Genomic DNA, 17734 nt, shown 5'->3' with positions numbered 1-17734 from the left:
GTAAGAAGCACATATTGCGCTATTGTTGTATTTATTTTACGAGAAAGGCTGCATGTTAAATCACAAACAGGTCAGTTCATTTATGGGATCATGGTAAAATCATTGTCGCCATGCAAAAAAGAAGCAACCACTAAAAAAAAAATGTCTAATAGTACTCTAAAAATAAGTCTCACTGTGTTATTTTGTTTAATTAAGGCATGCAAATGAAACTAATTCAATGTTTTAAAAGGTGTGTTCTACTGCTTCCAACTATATTTCGTGCCATAAACAGACTTGGATGTTTGCTGCCCCACAGATGGCGCCCTATGAGGCTGCCACTGTCGAGGCAAGGACCCGTATCCATCACTGGAGACGCCACCTCTACTGTGACCGCAGGGTTTTTGCGGGGCTTGGTAGGTCACCCTTGCCTTCCACTGGGGCGGCGGCTCTGGGACCATTCTGCACTGTGCGACCAGGCGGACATTGGCAGCCAGGCTCTGCTCAAGATCTTGGACAGTGAAGGCTTCATCCACCAGACCCAGCGGATGGCGGGACGCGGCCTCCCACGGTGTGAGTGGTTTGGAGGCCTTCTCCCTCCAGGAGGACATCTGCCTTGCTGTCTGGGTTGGATGACGATAGGCTGTGGAAGACCCTCTGGCAGGGGGGGAAAGAGAGTAGCTCCTCCCAGTTATCTGAAAACCACAAATTCATTTTTTTAGTTAATATGTGGCTGCAATATATGAGTTCTAATTTTCCCTCCTTATGCATGAACAAACATAAACGTTTTTGAAGCCAAATGAGCTTCTTGTAAAGCACATGCATGAAGTGCAATGCTACCATCTTGTGGTCAAAAATATAATTACAAGAGATACAATGCTTAGGAGTACGTCAAATATACAGTCTTGGTCAAAAGTTTACATACACTTGTAAAGAACATAATGCCACGGCTGTCTTGAGTTTCCGATAATTTCTACAACTCTTATTTTTTGTGATAGAGTGATTGGAGCACATACTTGTTGGTTGCAAAAAACTTTCATGAACTTTGGTTCTTTTATTAATTTATTTTGAGTCTACTGAAAATGTGACCAAATCTGCTGGGTCAAAAGTATACATACAGCAATGTTAATATTTGGTTACATGTCCCTTGGCAAGTTTCACTGCAATAAGGCGCTTTTGGTAGTTTTCCACAAGTTTCTAGTTGAAGTTTTGACCACTCATCTTGACAATTGGTACATTTCAGCTAAATTGGTTGTTTTTTCTGACATGGACTTGTTTCTTCAGCATTTTCCACATGTTTAAGTCAGGACTTTGGGAATGCCATTTTAAAACCTTAATTCTAGCCTGATTCAACCATTCCTTTACCACTTTTGACGTGTGTTTGGGGCCATTGTCCTGTTGGAACACCCAACTGCGCCCAAGACCCAACCTACGGGCTGATGATTTTAGGTTGTCCTGAATAATTTGGAGGTAATCCTCCTTTTTCATTGTCCAATTTACTCTTTGTAAAGTACCAGTTCCATTGGCAGCAAAACAAGGCACAGAGCATAACACTACCACCACCATGCCTGACGGTAGACTTGGTGTTACTGGGATTAAAGGCCTCACCTTTTCTTCTCCAAACATATTGCTCGGTATTGTGGCCAAACAGCTTAATGTTTGTTATATCTGACCACAGAACTTTCCTCCAGAAGGTCTTATCTTTGTCCATGTGATGTCAGATGAAACAAAAATGTAGCTATTTGGCCACAATACCCAGCAATATGTTTGGAGGAAAAATCAGTAAATGGGACTATGAAAAAGGAGGATTACCTCCAAATTCTTCAGGTCAACCGAAAGTCATCAATCCGGAGGTTGGGTCTTGGGCGCAGTTGGGTGCTACAACAGGACAATGACCCCAAATACATGTCAAAAGTGGTAAAGGAAGGACTAAATTAGGCTAGAATTAAGGTTTTAGACTGGCCTTTCCAAAGTACTGATTTAAACCTGTGGACAATGCTGAAGAAACACGTCCTTGTCAGAAAACAAACAAATTTATCTGAACTGCACCAATTTTTTTTTAAGAGGAGTGGTCAACAATTCAACCCGAAGCTTGTGGATGGCTGGCTACCAAAAGCGCTTTATTGCAGTGAAACTTGCCAAGGGACATGTAACCAAATATTAACATTGCTGTATGTATACTTTTGACCCAGCAGATTTGGTCACATTTTCAGTAGACCCATAATAAATTCATAAAAGAACCAAATGTCATGAATGTTTTTTGTATGTGCTCCAATCACTCTATCACAAAAAATAAGAGTTTTAGAAATTATTGGAAACTCAAGACAGCCATGAAATTATGTCCTTCACAAGGGTATGTAAACTTTTGACCACAACTGCACAAACAGAATTTTAAGTTACATTTAAAGTACCAACGATTGTCCCACACACACATTAGGTCTGGTTAAATTTGTCCTCTGCATTTGACCCATTCCCTTTATCACCCCCTGGGAAGTGTGGGGAGGAGTGGGCAGCAGCGGTGCCGCGCCCAGCAATCATTTATGGTGATTCAACCCACAATTCCAACCCTTGATGCTGAGTGCCAAGCAGGGAGGCAATAGGTCCCATTTTTTTATAGTCTTTGGTATGACTCGGCCAGGGTTTGAACTCATGACCTACCTATCTCAGGGCAGACGTTCTAACCACAAGGCCACTGAGCGGAACTCAAAAGCAGTCTGGAAAAGTCTAAAAATATACTTTATATTACATCTTTGCAGAGGCGCCGTTGAAAAATGACAGGAAATATAAGGAAAAAATCTGCCACTCTACCGATCTCAGGGCGGACACGCTAACCCAGGGGTCACCAACCTTTTTGAAACCAAGAGCTACTTCTTGGGTACTGATTAATGCGAACGGCTACCCACCAGTTGGATACACACTTAAATAAATTGCCAGAAATAACCAATTTGCTCAATTCACCTTTAATAAATAAATCTCTATATATATATATATATAAAAAATGGGTATTTCTGTCTGTCATTCCTTCGTACATTTTTTTTTCCTTGTACGGAAAGTTTTTTGTAGAGATTAAATGATGAAAAAAAACACTTAATTTAACGGTTTAAAAGAGGAGAAAACACGAAAAAAATGAAACATAGTTTATCTTCGATTTCGACTCTTTAAAATTCAAAATTCAATCGAAAAATATGAAGAGAAAAACTTTTTGAAAGAACTAAAAAAAAGAATTTATGGAACATCATTAGTAATTTCTCCTGATTAAGATTAATTTTAGAATTTTGATGACATGTTTTAAAAAGTAGCTGAGATATTCGCCAGCGCCCCCCGCCACCGCGAAAGGAAATAAGTGGTAGAAAATGGATGGATGTTTTTAGAAGGTTAAAATCCAATCTGCACTTTGTTAGAACATATACCAAATTGGACCAAGCTATATTTCTAACAAAAACAAATCATTATTTCTTCTAGATTTTCCAGAACTAAATTTGAAAAGAAATTCAAAATATTTTGAAATAAGATTTAAATTTGATTCTACAGATTTTTTTAGATTTGCCAGAATAAATGTTTTGAATTTTAATCATAAGTTTGAAGAAATATTTCACAAATATTCTTCGTCGAAAAAACAGAAGCTAAAATGAAGAATTAAATTAAAATGTATTTTTAATATTCTTTACAATAAAAAAAAATACTTTAACATTGATTTAAATTGTCAGGAAAGAAGAGAAAGGAATTTAAAAGGTAAAAAGGTATACCGTATGTGTTTAAATCCTAAAATCATTTTTAATGTTGTATTTTTTCTCTAAAATTGTCTTTCTGAAAGTTATAAGAAGCAAAGTAAAATAACAAATACATTTATTTAAACAAGTGCAGACAAAGTCTTCAAAATATTTTCTTGGATTTTCAAATTGTATTTGAGTTTTGTCTCTCTTAGAATTAAAAATGTCGAGCAAAGCGAGACCAGCTTGCTAGTAAATAAATAAAATTTAAGAAATAGAGGCAGCTCACTGGTAAGTGCTGCTATTTGAGCTATTTTTAGAACAGGCCGGCGGGCGACACATATGGTCCTTACGGGCGACCTGGTGCCCGCGGGCACCGTGTTGGTGACCCCTGCTCTAACCACTAGGCCACTGAGTAGGTTTTACTTTGTCAAGTAAATCTATTCTTACATGTTTTCTACCAGTGACGTGCAGTCAGGGGCGGCAGGTGAGGCCATCATGGAAAGAAAAAAATGTAAAAAGAAAAAAAATAAATGTTATTGTTATATGTATCCAGTGATTATACTATAAAGTTATTTTTCATTTAACTTCACCAGTTTTGAATTTTTGAAAAAATTCAAAATCACTTAATTTTTGCATTTGCCGTTCAAATACTGAGAATTACTTGCGGTGAGTCACAGCCAGCTGAGCCTCCCATGGATTGCGCAATGACTTGGCTAACTGCTGTCTGCTGTGCAGTGAGACCGTATTGCTATATGAATTATGTTATACATTTCCGTAGTGAATGTTGTCTGTCTATCTGTGTTGGCCCTGCGATGAGGTGGCGACTTGTCCAGGGTGTACTCCGCCTTCCTTCCGAATGTAGTTGAAATAGGCGACAGCGCCCCCCGCAACCCCAAAAGGGAATAGGCGGTAGAAAAAAAATTCCATAGTTTAGTTAGCTGAGGTATATAATGTACAGTGTTTGTATGTTCTCCCCGTGAATGCGTGGGTTCCCTCCGGGTACTCCGGCTTCCTCCCACTTCCAAAGACATGCACCTGGGGATAGATTGATTGGCAACACTAAATTGGCCCTAGTGTGTGAATGTTGTCTGTCTATCTGTGTTGGCTCTGCGATGAGGTGGCGACTTTTCCAGGGTGTACCCCGCCTTCCGCCCGATTGTAGCTGAGATAGGCGCCAGCGCCCCCCGCGACCCCAAAAGGGAATAAGCGGTAGAAAATGGATGGATGGATGTATGTGTGTAACGTATTTCTTGTGCTGGGGAATCATAAAACGGCTGCGAAACACGTACAATGTGAGGCTCCTGTTCTCCAGCCTCCTGGTGGTAGAGGTCACTAGTGATCCCAGAGATCATTCTTGCACTACTTGGCTAGGCCAAAGCCAGTATGTTTTAAAGTTGTCGTTTGCCTGCATATCGTATAAACAACCGTCCAACATTTTACAACTAATTGTAAACTTATAGGTGCCAACCATCAGGGCCGAGTTGCGACGAGAGAGTGTGTCGATGTTGATATATTAAGCTGAGTTGGTAAGTAAATTTGTTTGCTAATAGTAGCTACTAGCCGTACCCATGTATTTTCTATGGGCGGTTAGCATCGGGTTTTAATCCCATTTCCTCCAATGTTTCTGATCCGATTGAATTTATATTTATGTCGAGTCTTTATTTTGGGTACTTAAATAAGGTGACTGAGTATTGTGGTGTTTTAAGGCCATCTGCATTTTTTATGCTACAGTAAAGACAATGAATGAACACTAACGCTGGAGCGCGGTTACACCTGTCATAGTAACAACACTGTGTACTGTCGTGTTTGTTATTTTCTACATACATGTGGTTATTTAATATTGTTAATGTTAGCAGTATTATCGGTAATAATGATAATAATAAGTGTAATTTATTTATACTATACTATACTATACTAGCTAAAGTACCTGCTACATTAAGTTAAAGTACCAATGATTGTCACACACACACTAGGTTTGGTGAAAGTTGTCCTCTGCATTTGACCCATCCCCTTGTTCACCCCCTGGGAGGTGAGGGGAGCAGTGAGCAGCAGCAGCCGGGAATCATTTTTGGTGATTTAACCCCCAATTCCAACCTTTGATGCTGAGTGCCAAGCAGGGAAGAATGCTGGTATGAGCTTTTAAACATAACCCGTTAACTGCCGCCAATCAAATGTTGAATAAGATACTCTATAGGGTTCATATGTTTATAAATCAGACTGTGATGAAGTCAGTGCCTCACCAGCCATGAACCTCACCGCACGTCACTGATTTCTACATACATTTTGTGTTTGTGGTTATTAGTTTTCAAGTGGTAGTCTTCAGTGTTCATTTATCTTTGTTAGTTGTGGATGTAGTCGTCATTTTGTGCTGTATTTGTTAATAGTTGTAATGAAAATAATAATTGTGTTTTTGTCGTACTATGGTTGTATTTGCAGCTTTTTACAGAACAAGGTGAACGTTTAGGAATGTACAGCTTTAGTCAATAGTTTAGACACTTTCTCATTGAATACAATGTGGAAGTATACACTTTTGACTGGAACATACTTGGTATGCAGTAGATGCAAAAAAATAATTATCAAAATGTATTTTCTTCATAAAACTGTAAGTATGCTAAATTTGTATTTCGATGAAATATTTTATTAAAAATATAAGTAATATAGAATAGCACAGGGTGTAAACAAGGAAAAAGCATGGGAAATGAAACAAAGGAGAAAGTATACAGCAAAGACAACAGAAGAGACAAAAGGCCAAAACAAGGATAACATTGTTTTAATGGCACTGCAGTGAATGGTATACAGGAAAGTGCACAGTGAAGAAAAAAAAAACACATATAGGAGGAAGCAAATGGAGAAAAGGACAAAAGAAGCCACAATCCAAACATAAATAAATTACATCTATTCATATGAAGACCATTGCAGAGATAAAGCTACATGGTCGATTAGTTTTGGCTCAAGTTGAAATTTAAGCTTGTTATGTGTCAACCTCGGTTTAAATATAACACCCGGCATGACGCAACAGCTGACAGAAAAAAAATAAGCTTAAAATAAATTCACTTGACGAAGGTGCTGCAGGGCAAAAGACAGCAAAGTAACGAAAGGATATTATTATTATTATTATTGTTTACTAACATTTAGAAAAACTGTTTTTACATTTGAAGCTTTTAGTGCTGTCAAACTTTGTTACACCAAGTACCACCTTTTTGAAGTATTCAGTATCACAGTTCCCCCCTCCCACGGTTGTAGCTTTGAACACGCCGCTTGCACTTGCATGTAATGTAAATCATCAGTTTAGAATTCAACTCCAGCTAATTTTGGTAAGGAATTTTCATTCCTATTACTTTTTTATCAATATCAATATCACAATACGCAGACAAGGCCATCCATCCATCAATCCATCCATCTTCTACCGCCTGTCCTTCTCGTTGTGGAAACTTGTACCACAGTTTGAGAATTCATGGTATTTTTACTTTTCCAACATTTTCTTCTGTTAATTCTACATAATCCTGTTTTCACATAGCGTTAAAACATAGAATCATCTGTCTTGCTTTTTCTTTATTCTGTCCTATTTTATCCGTGATAGCCCTCCACATTATTTGAACTTTAAGGCTTTAAAACGACATGAATCCTTCCTATAAACATAATTTGATCCCACCAGATTCACTCTTTCTCAACAATAGTGGGCTTCCAAACCTGAGCTGAGCTTTTTTTCGCCATAAATTTAGGTTTCGGGGCGGAGACAGGGTTGCCCCCGGATGTGGACTCTGGCGGGGAAGCTATTGGGAAGCTAGTGTGAGGCTGCTGGTAAGCAGGTGAAAGATAAGGAGGACTAGCAGCTGGTTGGTAGGGGACAGGACAGGGTTGGTACTGGGGATTGAGCTGTTGGTTGCATGTTGCCCAGTCGGGACCACCTGAAGGCTGTTGATAAGGATCAGAAGGGGGTTGAGGGTAGGTTCCATCATGCGGCACAGGCTGCATGGACCCGTTAGCCTGTTGGGGGGGTGGAGGACTTAAGGTCCCAGCTGGTTGATCTGGGGTCAATTGCTCATATGGAGGTGGAAGGTGGCTAGGAGGTGGACAACTAGGTGTGGGTTCTTTGGTGGTCTCTGCTGCAGGACCGTATGTAAAGAGTGAGGCGCTAAGCTGATAAGGTTGATGCTTCATGACATCGATAACATTGAGTGGTTTTGGAGCAGGTTTGCCTTTTTTCTTTGACTTGGACAAGGGACCACTGGAAGGAGGTTGTTTTGATGCAGCTGGGGGATAAGAAGGAGAGTGAATAGGGTTAAAACCCCGAGAAGGTGGTGCACGTACATTAGGGGTGTACTTCCACTCATTGGGTAAGGAAGCGGCGGGCGATGTCGATCGGCTCGCTTTGTTGGCTTGCACCGTCTCCGAATCCACGACATACTTCTCCATACGAGATTGACGCTTGGCAAACATGTCGGCACCTTTTCCCTTGACTACTGGCATCTCGAAAGCCGAGCCAGCAGACGAGGGGTTCAAGACTGTGGCCAAGGGGTTTATAGGTGAGGAAGCTCTGTGACCCATGGCAAAGGTACGCTGCGGAGCATGTAGGGATGGAGGAAGACCGCGGTTGTGCTGCCAAGGTTTTAGCGAGGGGTGGGTGTTGGTTGCAGGTTTTTGCTGGGACTGAGGTGCCCATGTATTAATGGAGGTCTGAGGTTGAGCTGCAGGCCATGCGTTCATTGGAGGCTGCGGTGGAGGCTTCGGAGGTTGCCAAGTGGGCTGTGGTGACGATTGCGGATGAGGTGGCTGAAACCAATGTGGCTGCTGTTGGGCCTGATCCTGAGCTACTCCCCATGAAGGAGTGGCATGCTGGACCTGTTCTGGAGCCTGTTGAGTCCACTTTGGTTGGGCAGGAGCTGGGGCCCAAGTACTCAAACTGACTGGAGGCTGTGGTTGGGCTGCTTGGGACCATTGAGGTTGTGACAGAGGCCAGCAATCAATAGGAGGTTGGTGCTGCGGCTGAGAGGGAATCCAGTGTTTATCTGGTGCTACGTTTTGCGGCCAGTCTTGTGGTGGAGCCTGATGCTGTGCGGGTTGAACCCACGATGGTTCTGGCTGAACCCAAGATGGCTGAACTTGGGCTTTATTCTGCATCCATGCCAATTGAGACTGTACTTGCGGAGGCTGTTCCCAGGAAGACTGCTGTTGCTGCTGCATCGGATTGTGTGGTTGTCCCCTGGTGGGTTGTGCTTGTGGATCTTGTGCCCAGGTTGTTTGTGGTGTTTTTTGAGGCGGACTCCAGGATGGTTGGGGAGGTGGCTGTGCTTGCTCTGGTTGGGTCCAGGATGTCCGCCAAGTATTGGCTGCTGGTGGCTGAGCCTGGACATTGCTCGGAGTAGTCTGATGTGTCACCCACTGTGGTTGAGAAGGGGATTGACTTGCAGGTAGATCCTGTGGCTGCTGTACCTGGAATCCAACTGTGGATTGTTGGGCAGCTGCGTGTATTGGAGCTACATCCCACATTCTTTCTGACTCAGGCTGTGGTGAGGAACTGGCTTGAGCATTCATCTGTTGCACTTGTGCCATTTGTTGTGTTTCTGGCACTGAGGGAGGCCATGTTTGTTGATCCTCTGCAGTTTGAGGGAGAGAGGTCTCAGGGGCAACAGAGTTTGGCTCTTGGTCTGTAGATGGGGTGGTCTCTGTGGTGGGGGCCGCAGCAGGTGGGTATGCTCTATTTTCAGCATGCTGCAGAGGCATGTCCTGGCTGTCAATCTGTGGAGACCGGGGATCGGTGCTAGGGTTAACCATGGGTTTGGGGGCCACAGGTGGAGGAGACTTGTATTTGAGTCCTGCAGACTGCAGGAAATTACAAGCCTCTGCCCCCAGGCTCAGGTAGTCCTCCTCAGCTCCCAATTCAATCCCAGTCTTCTTATCCCTTCTCATGTTAAGAAGGTTTAGCAACTCAGGATTGGGGGATACCTTTGGCGCCTCCTTAAAAGTGAACATCGGCTTGCCGGCATTTCTTCTTTTGGAATCCAGGAGGCCGGTCCTGATTGCTGGCGTGGAAATGCGTTCATCGCGGGAGGCAATTTGCTCTCCATGACCCATCGACTCTTGATCGGCACCACTCATGGCGGCAGAGTAAGGAGTGGCGGCCATGTTTTGTACCAAAAACGGCTTTGCGGTACGATTGCTAAAATAACTCTGCATTTCACTGTTTTGGTGTTGGACTGAGCCATTGTGAGAAAATTCCTGATGATGCATTTGTTGCTGATACTGCTGCTGATACTGCTGTTGTTGATCGTAGTACTGCTGCTCTTGGTACTGTTGATACTGCTGCCGCTGGTGTAAATTCACGTCCATACATGCATGGTCCTTCGTGGCGGACTGCATAAAGGACGGCTCTGCCACTTTCTGCTGTTCCTGCACTCCTTGTACTTGAGTTCCCTGGCGCCGGAGCTCTTCATGCTCTGCAGCTATCTCGTCCATCCTCTGGCGCCGCTGGGCGAACATGAGAGCGCCTTTTCCCTTGGTATCCGGTAGACAGTCCATCTTCTTCTGTCCAAGGAGATCTTTATCCTGGAGGCTGATGGTTAGCACACCTTTGCCACCTTTCCGGAAATGCTTCTCTAAATTGGTGCGGTCCTGTGCTGCGAGTGTGAACTCCAAAACATGTATTCCACTTTGATGGCTTTCCAATTCAATATCGTCGTCTTCTGTGCTGTAGTCCTGCTCGTCTTCGCCGGTGCCGTAGCTCACAAGGGTGTACTTCTTGGCTCTTTGCCGGTGCTTCCTGAACATCAACAGCCCCTTGTTGTTGGGGTTGAGTGGCGCGGCAGAAAGAAGGAGGGCGATCCGCTTACATTTGGACTTGGCTTCCTTCACTTGCTTCTCGGAGAGACTTTCGCTACGCCTAAGCCCTGAGAGGAAAAAAGAGGGAAACGCTTTGGTTGACAGCTTGTCGTAAAAGTTATAACAGCAAAAATTCCACCAGGAGGAAATATAGACATGACATTTGTGGTGCCGACTGTGGGTTGTGTTAAAAATGCTTTGGAATACATGTTTGTGTACATGTAATACAGACATCCTCAAAGTACAATTGTCATTGGACAAAGGGACAATAACATATGGACAATTAGTTGCTAAGTCCTGGGGGTGCCCCTGTAAAAGCATATTTGCATTATGGTAGCCATGCTTTTCAAACAATCTTGCTCAAATTTTACAAACAGGTGCTTGTTCATCTTATAAAGGTTTTGTAGGAAAATTCAGGCCCATTCAGAGGGTGTGAGAAATTTTAAGTCAATCCTACTTTTGGGGTCAAACTTGGGGGTTCAATAACAGCGCTGCCATGTGGTGTATTTGGGGAAAATAGCGCAGGCAACACATTTAGACACTCTTCCCTTTAATGTGAAGCATTTTTGGTAGTAGAATTAGAACACAAATCGTACATGCAGTCATGTGACAAAATGACACCCATAAACTAGCCTCATTTGCAATTCATACATCCGCAAAAGCAATAAAGGAAGTCCCTGACCCGTGTCTATTATCGTAACAACACACTACATTAAACCAGCAGGATTAAAAATTGGTTGCAATGAATTCAAAATGACCATAGACATCAGAGCCATGCAATAACCAAAAAGCATTCAAGGTTTTCCTTCAAGACTAACCTGAGGGCGGCAAGGACTGCAAACGGTGGGAGTGAGCGTACTGACTCTCCTTTTTTTTTTTTTTTTTAGCTCAATTCGAGAGGAGGATCAGGTAACGGCCCGAGCAGCACATGCACATGCTGGTGTCTGTCAAAGCGCCACTCTTCTGCAGGCATCAGTGGGTATATTTAGCCCCCTCTCGCCTAAAAAAAACCTTGGGAGTCTACAGTTTTGCCTTTCAAAATAATTGTACGTCTCCAAGTCAAATAAGGCCGTATAAGCATTCACGTGTCATCAAATGACCCTTATAGAATAGTACTCACTGGCGTGCTTTGCCCGGTGCCTGTTGGGTTTCCCTTGGTCAGAATCCTCCTCCTCCTCCTCTGCGGGTGTTCCTTCATCTGAAGGGAGTTCGAAAGCAACTCCAAAAGATCCAGGACCCTCACAAGGACCTCCCCCGTCTTCTGCTCTGCTCTGGGAGCTTCCCAGGCTCCTCCCTGCTGATGCTGATGATATCATCCCTTGGACGACTCCATGGTGGCTCAGTGGCTGTCGAATGCCGGCTGGCGCCTCATTTGTGGTGGTAATGGTGGACCCTCTGGTGGAGCAATCTCCTAGGATGCCACGGGCACCTCCAAGAAAGGTACAGTCCACATCTACAGGGACACCCCCGATTCCTTGGTCGCCATCAGACGATTCATCCTGGGATTCGGCTATGTGGAGCTCCCTTGGATTGTTTCTACTGTGCTTTATGGAGCAGCTTGTTGAAGCTTCACTGGTCACAGACCTGTCACAGAAAACAGCAACAAGAACATCTTAGCAATTTTCATACAAAACAGTATGAAAAGGTTTTGGGAAAATGTGGAGAGGGGACTATTCACATACTTTTTGTTTGTTAAAAAACACAATTTTAAATGTATTATAGTACACGTGTGTACTGTTTGTATAATACTCAAATAAATTGTATGTACACGTGCTGATTTATTTAAATTTCTCAGTTAATTAGGCATGCATCCTAATTCATGAATATATTATTTTGTGTTATTTTTGATGAAAGACAATCGTGTGACAATGAAACGTGATTGTATATCAAAAAATCAATTATTTAAAAAAATATTTTTTCTGAATTTCTCCGTCAATTAAATGAAAAGGTAAGATTAATATAAAACTCCAATTGTCGTATGTGGTGTTTTGTTGTTAAATTCAGTTTAGTACGGCTTACTTTGGTTTACAAATTATTTTAGTTTAGTTCAGTTGTCCTGTAGTTGGGTTGAGTTTTGTTGTCTAGTTGGTTTAGTTTGATTTCGATGACTTGAGTTTAATTCTGCAGTTACTTTGCGTTGATATTTGTCTACTTTAATTTAAATTGGTTTCGTGTAGTTTTGTTGTTTAGTGTAGTTGAATTTATATTAGCACAGTTTAGTTTGGTTGTTAAGTTGAGTTAAACTGTGTTCTGTTTAATTTAGTTCTGTTGTATGGATTTGTTGTATTGTTTAGTTTAATATTGTTTGATTTTATTTAGTTTTGTTTTGAGTTGAGTTGAGTTGAGTTTGTGTTTAATTCGAATATGCATGCATATAACATGATACATCACAATTTCCAGTTTCTCTATTCAACATGTTTGAAAAGGAGTAGGAAGAAACAGAGTTTTTTTATTTCTACCCCTTTGCCTTTACACAGCAGTTGCTAAAACTTTTGTTCACTTCCTGTTCTCAATTTATCCACAATATTCTCCAAAAGTAATAACAATAAAAATAAATAAATAATAATTAGTGAAGTAAGTTATATTTTGTATGGTGAGATAAGTTAATTATCGAGAAAATGAATAGATGGATGAAGTAAATTCTGAATGTTTATCATGGTTCTTCTTCTTTGTATTTTTTAATCACTTTAAGTTTGAAGAGTTTCTTAAAGTGGATTAAATTATTTTTTTTTTTTTATTATTTCTTTGCTTAATCCATTCAATAATTTAATTTCACATACTGATATATTGAAGGTCTTATGTGTTGTACTTGTGTACAAATGTTTTAAATTACATTTTCTCCTATATTATATTTCTTCTCTTTCAATGAGAAAAAGTGTTGTATATTACTGGGTAGGAGATTGTAGTTTGCTTTGTGTATAATTTTAGCTGTTTGCAAATCCACTGTCGTGAAATTTCTGTATTTTCGTTTCAATGAATAAAGGGTTTGAGGTCTACCCAGTTTTATTTCTAGCTTTGCCTAGCGCCCCAGTTCATGTTTTTGATTGGTTTCCTATTTTCCTTGCGTGCTTGTTTACGCCACCGTCGCCTTCTGTTGTCTGCTTTTGAGTCCCCTCGCAATAAAGAGAAACACATATTGTTTGCAAAACATTCCACCTCAGCATTTTTTGGGATCCATACCAGGCTGTAACACAATGTATGTGAATGTGTGAATGGTTGTCTGACTCAAGCTGGACAAGTGGAAGAAGATGGATAGATGGATGGATAATGTACAAAACCCAAAACCAGCGAAGTTGGTATGTTGTGTAAACCGTAATCAAAAACAGAATACAATGATTTGCAAATCCTTTTCAACTTATATTCAATTGAATAGACTGCAAAGATAAGGTCTTCGATGGTCGAACTGAGAAATGTATTTATTTTTTTTGCAAATAATCATTAACTTAGAATTCAATGGCAGCAACATATTGCAAAAAAGTTGGCATTTTTATCATTGTGTTACATGACCTTTCCTTTTAACAACACTCCGTAAACGTTTGGGAACTGTGGAGACAAATTTTTGAAGCTTTTCAGGTGGAATTTTTTCCCATTCTTGCTTGATGTATAGCTTAAGTTGTTCAACAGTCTCCGTTGTGGTATTTTAGGCTTCATATTGTGCCACACATTTTCAATGGGAGACAGGTCTGGACTACAGGCAGGCCAGTCTAGTACCTGCACTTTTTTACTATGAAGCCACTCTGTTATTACACTTTGCTTGGCATTGCTGAAAAAAGCAGGGGTGTCCATGATAACGTTGCTTGCATGGCATCATATGTTGCTCCCAAACCTGTATGTACCTTTCAGCATTAATGGTGCCTTCACAGATGTGTAAATTACCCATGCTTTGGGCACTAATACACCCCCATACCATCACAGAAGCTGGCTTTTCCACTTTGCACCAATAACAATCGGAATGGTTCTTTTACTCTTTGTTCCAGAGGACAAGACGTCCACACTTTCCAAAAACAATTTGAAATGTGGACATGTCAGACCACAGAACACTTTTCTACTTTGCATCAGTGCATTTTAGTTGAGCATGGGCCCAGCGAAGCCAGTGGCGTTTTTGGGTTGATAAAGTTGATAAATGGCTTTGGCTTTGCATACTAGAGTTTTAACTTGCACTTACAAATGTAGCGACAAACTGTGGTTTTCTGAAGTGTTCCCGAGCCCATGTGGTGATATCCTTTACACACTGATGTCACTTTTTGATGCAGTACCACCTAAGGGGTTGAAGGTCCGTAATATTTTCCAGATTCTCTGAACCTTTTGATGATATTACGGACCGTAGATGGTGAAATCCCTAAATTGAAAAATGTTGTTCTTAAACTGTTCGACAATTTGCTCACCTATTTGTTCACGAAGTGATGACCCTCGCCCCATCCTTGTTTGTGAACGACTGAGCATTTCATGGAAGCTGCTTTTACACACAATCATGGCACTCACCTTTCCCAATTAGCCTGTTCACCTGTGCGAGGTTCAAAATAAGAGTTTGATTAGCATTCCTCAACTTTCTCAGTCTGTTTTGCTAATTGTGCCAGCTTTTTTGAAACATGTTGCAGGCATCAAATTTCAAATGAGCTAATGTTTCTAAAAAATACAATTTTCCAGTTCGAACGTTAAACATCTTGTCTTTGCAGTCTATTCAATTGAATATAGGTTGAAAACGATTTCCAAATATTGTATTGAATTTTTATTTACGATTTACACAACGTGCTAACTTCAGTGGTTTTGGGGTTTGTACATTATGATCATAATAATTAAAGTTGCCCTATCATAGCCAGAAATACCATCCAATCAAATTGCAGTGATGTCAATCAAATGCCATTCATGGCCACAAAAGGCATGTTAACATTGTACAGGGGGATTTTTGCTATGATATGCTTTTATATATCAATTAAATTCATGTGCTTTGTCCATGCTTGTAAATTAACATGATATCATTGACACATTTTGAGGGAATGTCGAGTCATTATTGAGCTTCTGTACCTTTTGATAAGTAATTGCAGGCAGTTACTACATGTGTCCATGAGGGAGTGGGCTTGTAAAAGGGTGACCCTCGCACACGGCTCTTTGTTCAGCGACACCACCTCGTCTCCTTCCTTTAATCCGGCTTTGAAAGCGCGACTCCCTTCTTCTACCTGTGGACAATCACACACTTATTCTCTAAAAAATACACAAATGTTTTAACTGTGTGTTTTACAATGTGGAGTGTCTCGTGATAATACATGCATTTGAAAGGGCATTGTTCCATTGATGGATGGCTTTTGCTGCCCTGTAATTGCTTCTCGCCGCCCATAAAATGGTTCATTAGGCTAATTAATAAGACGGTTTCAATTGGAAGAAATGTTCCATAAATTTTGTACAAATTACAAAGTTTGTGAAACAATGCAATTAATAAAAAATAAAAAAAACACTACATTTACACCAGTCAAAAATCTTCAATTTGTTGTTTACTGCAAAAACACAAGGTGGTAAAATGAGGAGAAGTGAAGTGGGGCGTGTTGCCACTGACATCACTCCTCGCTGTGTCAGGAAAGGAATCCCTGCATGGACTTGACAGGCAAACATGCAACAATAAACAAACACTGCTTGATAACCACACATGGCCATGACTGAGCCTAGCATAAGCAACACCTCAGCTAATAAAATGAGCTGTCTTACATATAAAATTTATTTTATGAGCTGACTCCATCTCCACAGGCCGTATAAGGCTACTAACTAAAGTAAATCTCTGCTCCAAAAAAGGATGTCACTACCTGCACCTAGAAGTTAAAAGTTAAACTCCAATGATTGTCTCACACACAGACAAGATGTGTTGAAATGAGTCCTCTGTATTTGATCGATCCCCTTGTTGAGGGGAGCAGTGAGCAGCAGCGATGGCCGCGCCCGGGAACCATTTTGGTGATTTAACCCCCAATTCCAACCCTTGATGCTGAGTGCCAAGCAGGGAGGCAATGGGTCCCATCCTAATAGTCTTTGGTATGACTCGGCCAGGGTTTGAACTCATGACCTACCTATCTCAGGGCGGATGCTCTAACCACAAGGCCACTGAGCAAAGCTCAAAAGCAGTCTGGAAAAGTCTAAAAATATACTTTATATTCCATCCAAGCAGAGGCGCCGTTGAAAAATGACAGGAAATATAAGGAAATAATTTGCCACTCTCATAATGATGTATCCATCCATCCTTTTCTACCGCTTGCGCTGGAGTCCATCTCATATATTTCTTTATCATCTGAAAGGCTAAATAAACGTCACAGGCATATGGTCTTTAATGAACATCGGACACAGTTGCATTTTGTTGATGTTATTTTGCTGACATTTGTACCGGGATAATATCACGAGGCCCACTGTTGTGCTATTCAGCCACGACCATCACCCCACGCTGCAGCACGATAATGTGCGGCCCCACGTTGCAAGGATCTGTACATCATTCCTGTCATCTGATGCATGGTGCAGTATGCTGACAACTAACACTGGACATGTCACTTACTGCGCATGTTCGGGATACCCAGGATTAGCGCATACGGTGTCAGAGACAAATGGTTGTCACACCAGATACTGAATGTTTTTCTGACCGCCTCAAACTTCCCCAATACATTAATACTGCACATTTTGGTGTGGCTTTTTATTGCCGCCAACCTAGGGCACACATGTGCACTATCATGCAGTCTAATCAGCATCTTGAAATGTCACATCACTAGAAGGGATGTATTATCTTGGTAAAGAAAAAAATACGTACAAACAAATAGCATCCTCAGGGACTCATCCCACCCAGGTCACCACGGGCTTGAACTCTTGCCCACATGGAGGCGCTATAAGACCATCAAAGCAAGGACAAATAGACTGTAAAACAGTTTCTATCCTAGAGCTGATGTTGCCCTAAACGCTGCACTTACCTGAACACACACTACTTTATTAACTTGCCTAACTCTGATAGAGATCTGCTGTGCAATATGTTTTAAAAATGTTTATTATGTTTATAAAATTGCTATTATTGTTTGTTGTCTTAAGAGTATTTCATGTAGGTTGTTTTAAAAGCACTGAGCTGGATTGCTGTTCAATTTTGTTGTTTCCATGCAATGACAATATAGGTATTCTGATTCTGATACATGAAAAATGGGGGCAAAACAAAGTTTTACATTTATATATTTGCTGGGCGTGTACCTAATTAAAGACAAAGCCTTGTA

At 41.2% G+C, this 17734-nt stretch overlaps 1 protein-coding gene across 3 annotated transcripts in view; it reads right to left on the bottom strand.

Annotated features, from left to right (window-relative positions):
* Window positions 1–5: 5 nt before the first annotated feature.
* The window catches only part of LOC133560703 (synaptopodin-2), an 18897-nt gene continuing 1168 nt past the window's right edge, over window positions 6–17734 (bottom strand). Inside the window, exons 2-5 of one of the 3 annotated variants that reach the window (XM_061913523.1) lie at window positions 15534–15685; window positions 11629–12092; window positions 8001–10576; window positions 6–671 (exon numbers count right to left, since the gene is read on the bottom strand). In XM_061913523.1, coding sequence (XP_061769507.1) covers window positions 237–671; window positions 8001–10576; window positions 11629–12092; window positions 15534–15685 — 3627 coding nt within the window. In that variant the 3' untranslated portion in view covers window positions 6–236. Of the gene's footprint in view, window positions 672–6443; window positions 10577–11628; window positions 12093–15533; window positions 15686–17734 lie in introns of those variants that run through there. The other 2 variants (XM_061913524.1, XM_061913522.1) reach the window with 2 other exon arrangements.

The sequence above is a fragment of the Nerophis ophidion genome, linkage group LG10 (assembly GCF_033978795.1).
Source record: "Nerophis ophidion isolate RoL-2023_Sa linkage group LG10, RoL_Noph_v1.0, whole genome shotgun sequence".
Classification (NCBI taxonomy): domain Eukaryota; kingdom Metazoa; phylum Chordata; class Actinopteri; order Syngnathiformes; family Syngnathidae; genus Nerophis; species Nerophis ophidion.
The sequence above is the reverse complement of the archived record's forward strand: the minus strand, read 5'-3'. Positions and strand labels throughout refer to the sequence as shown.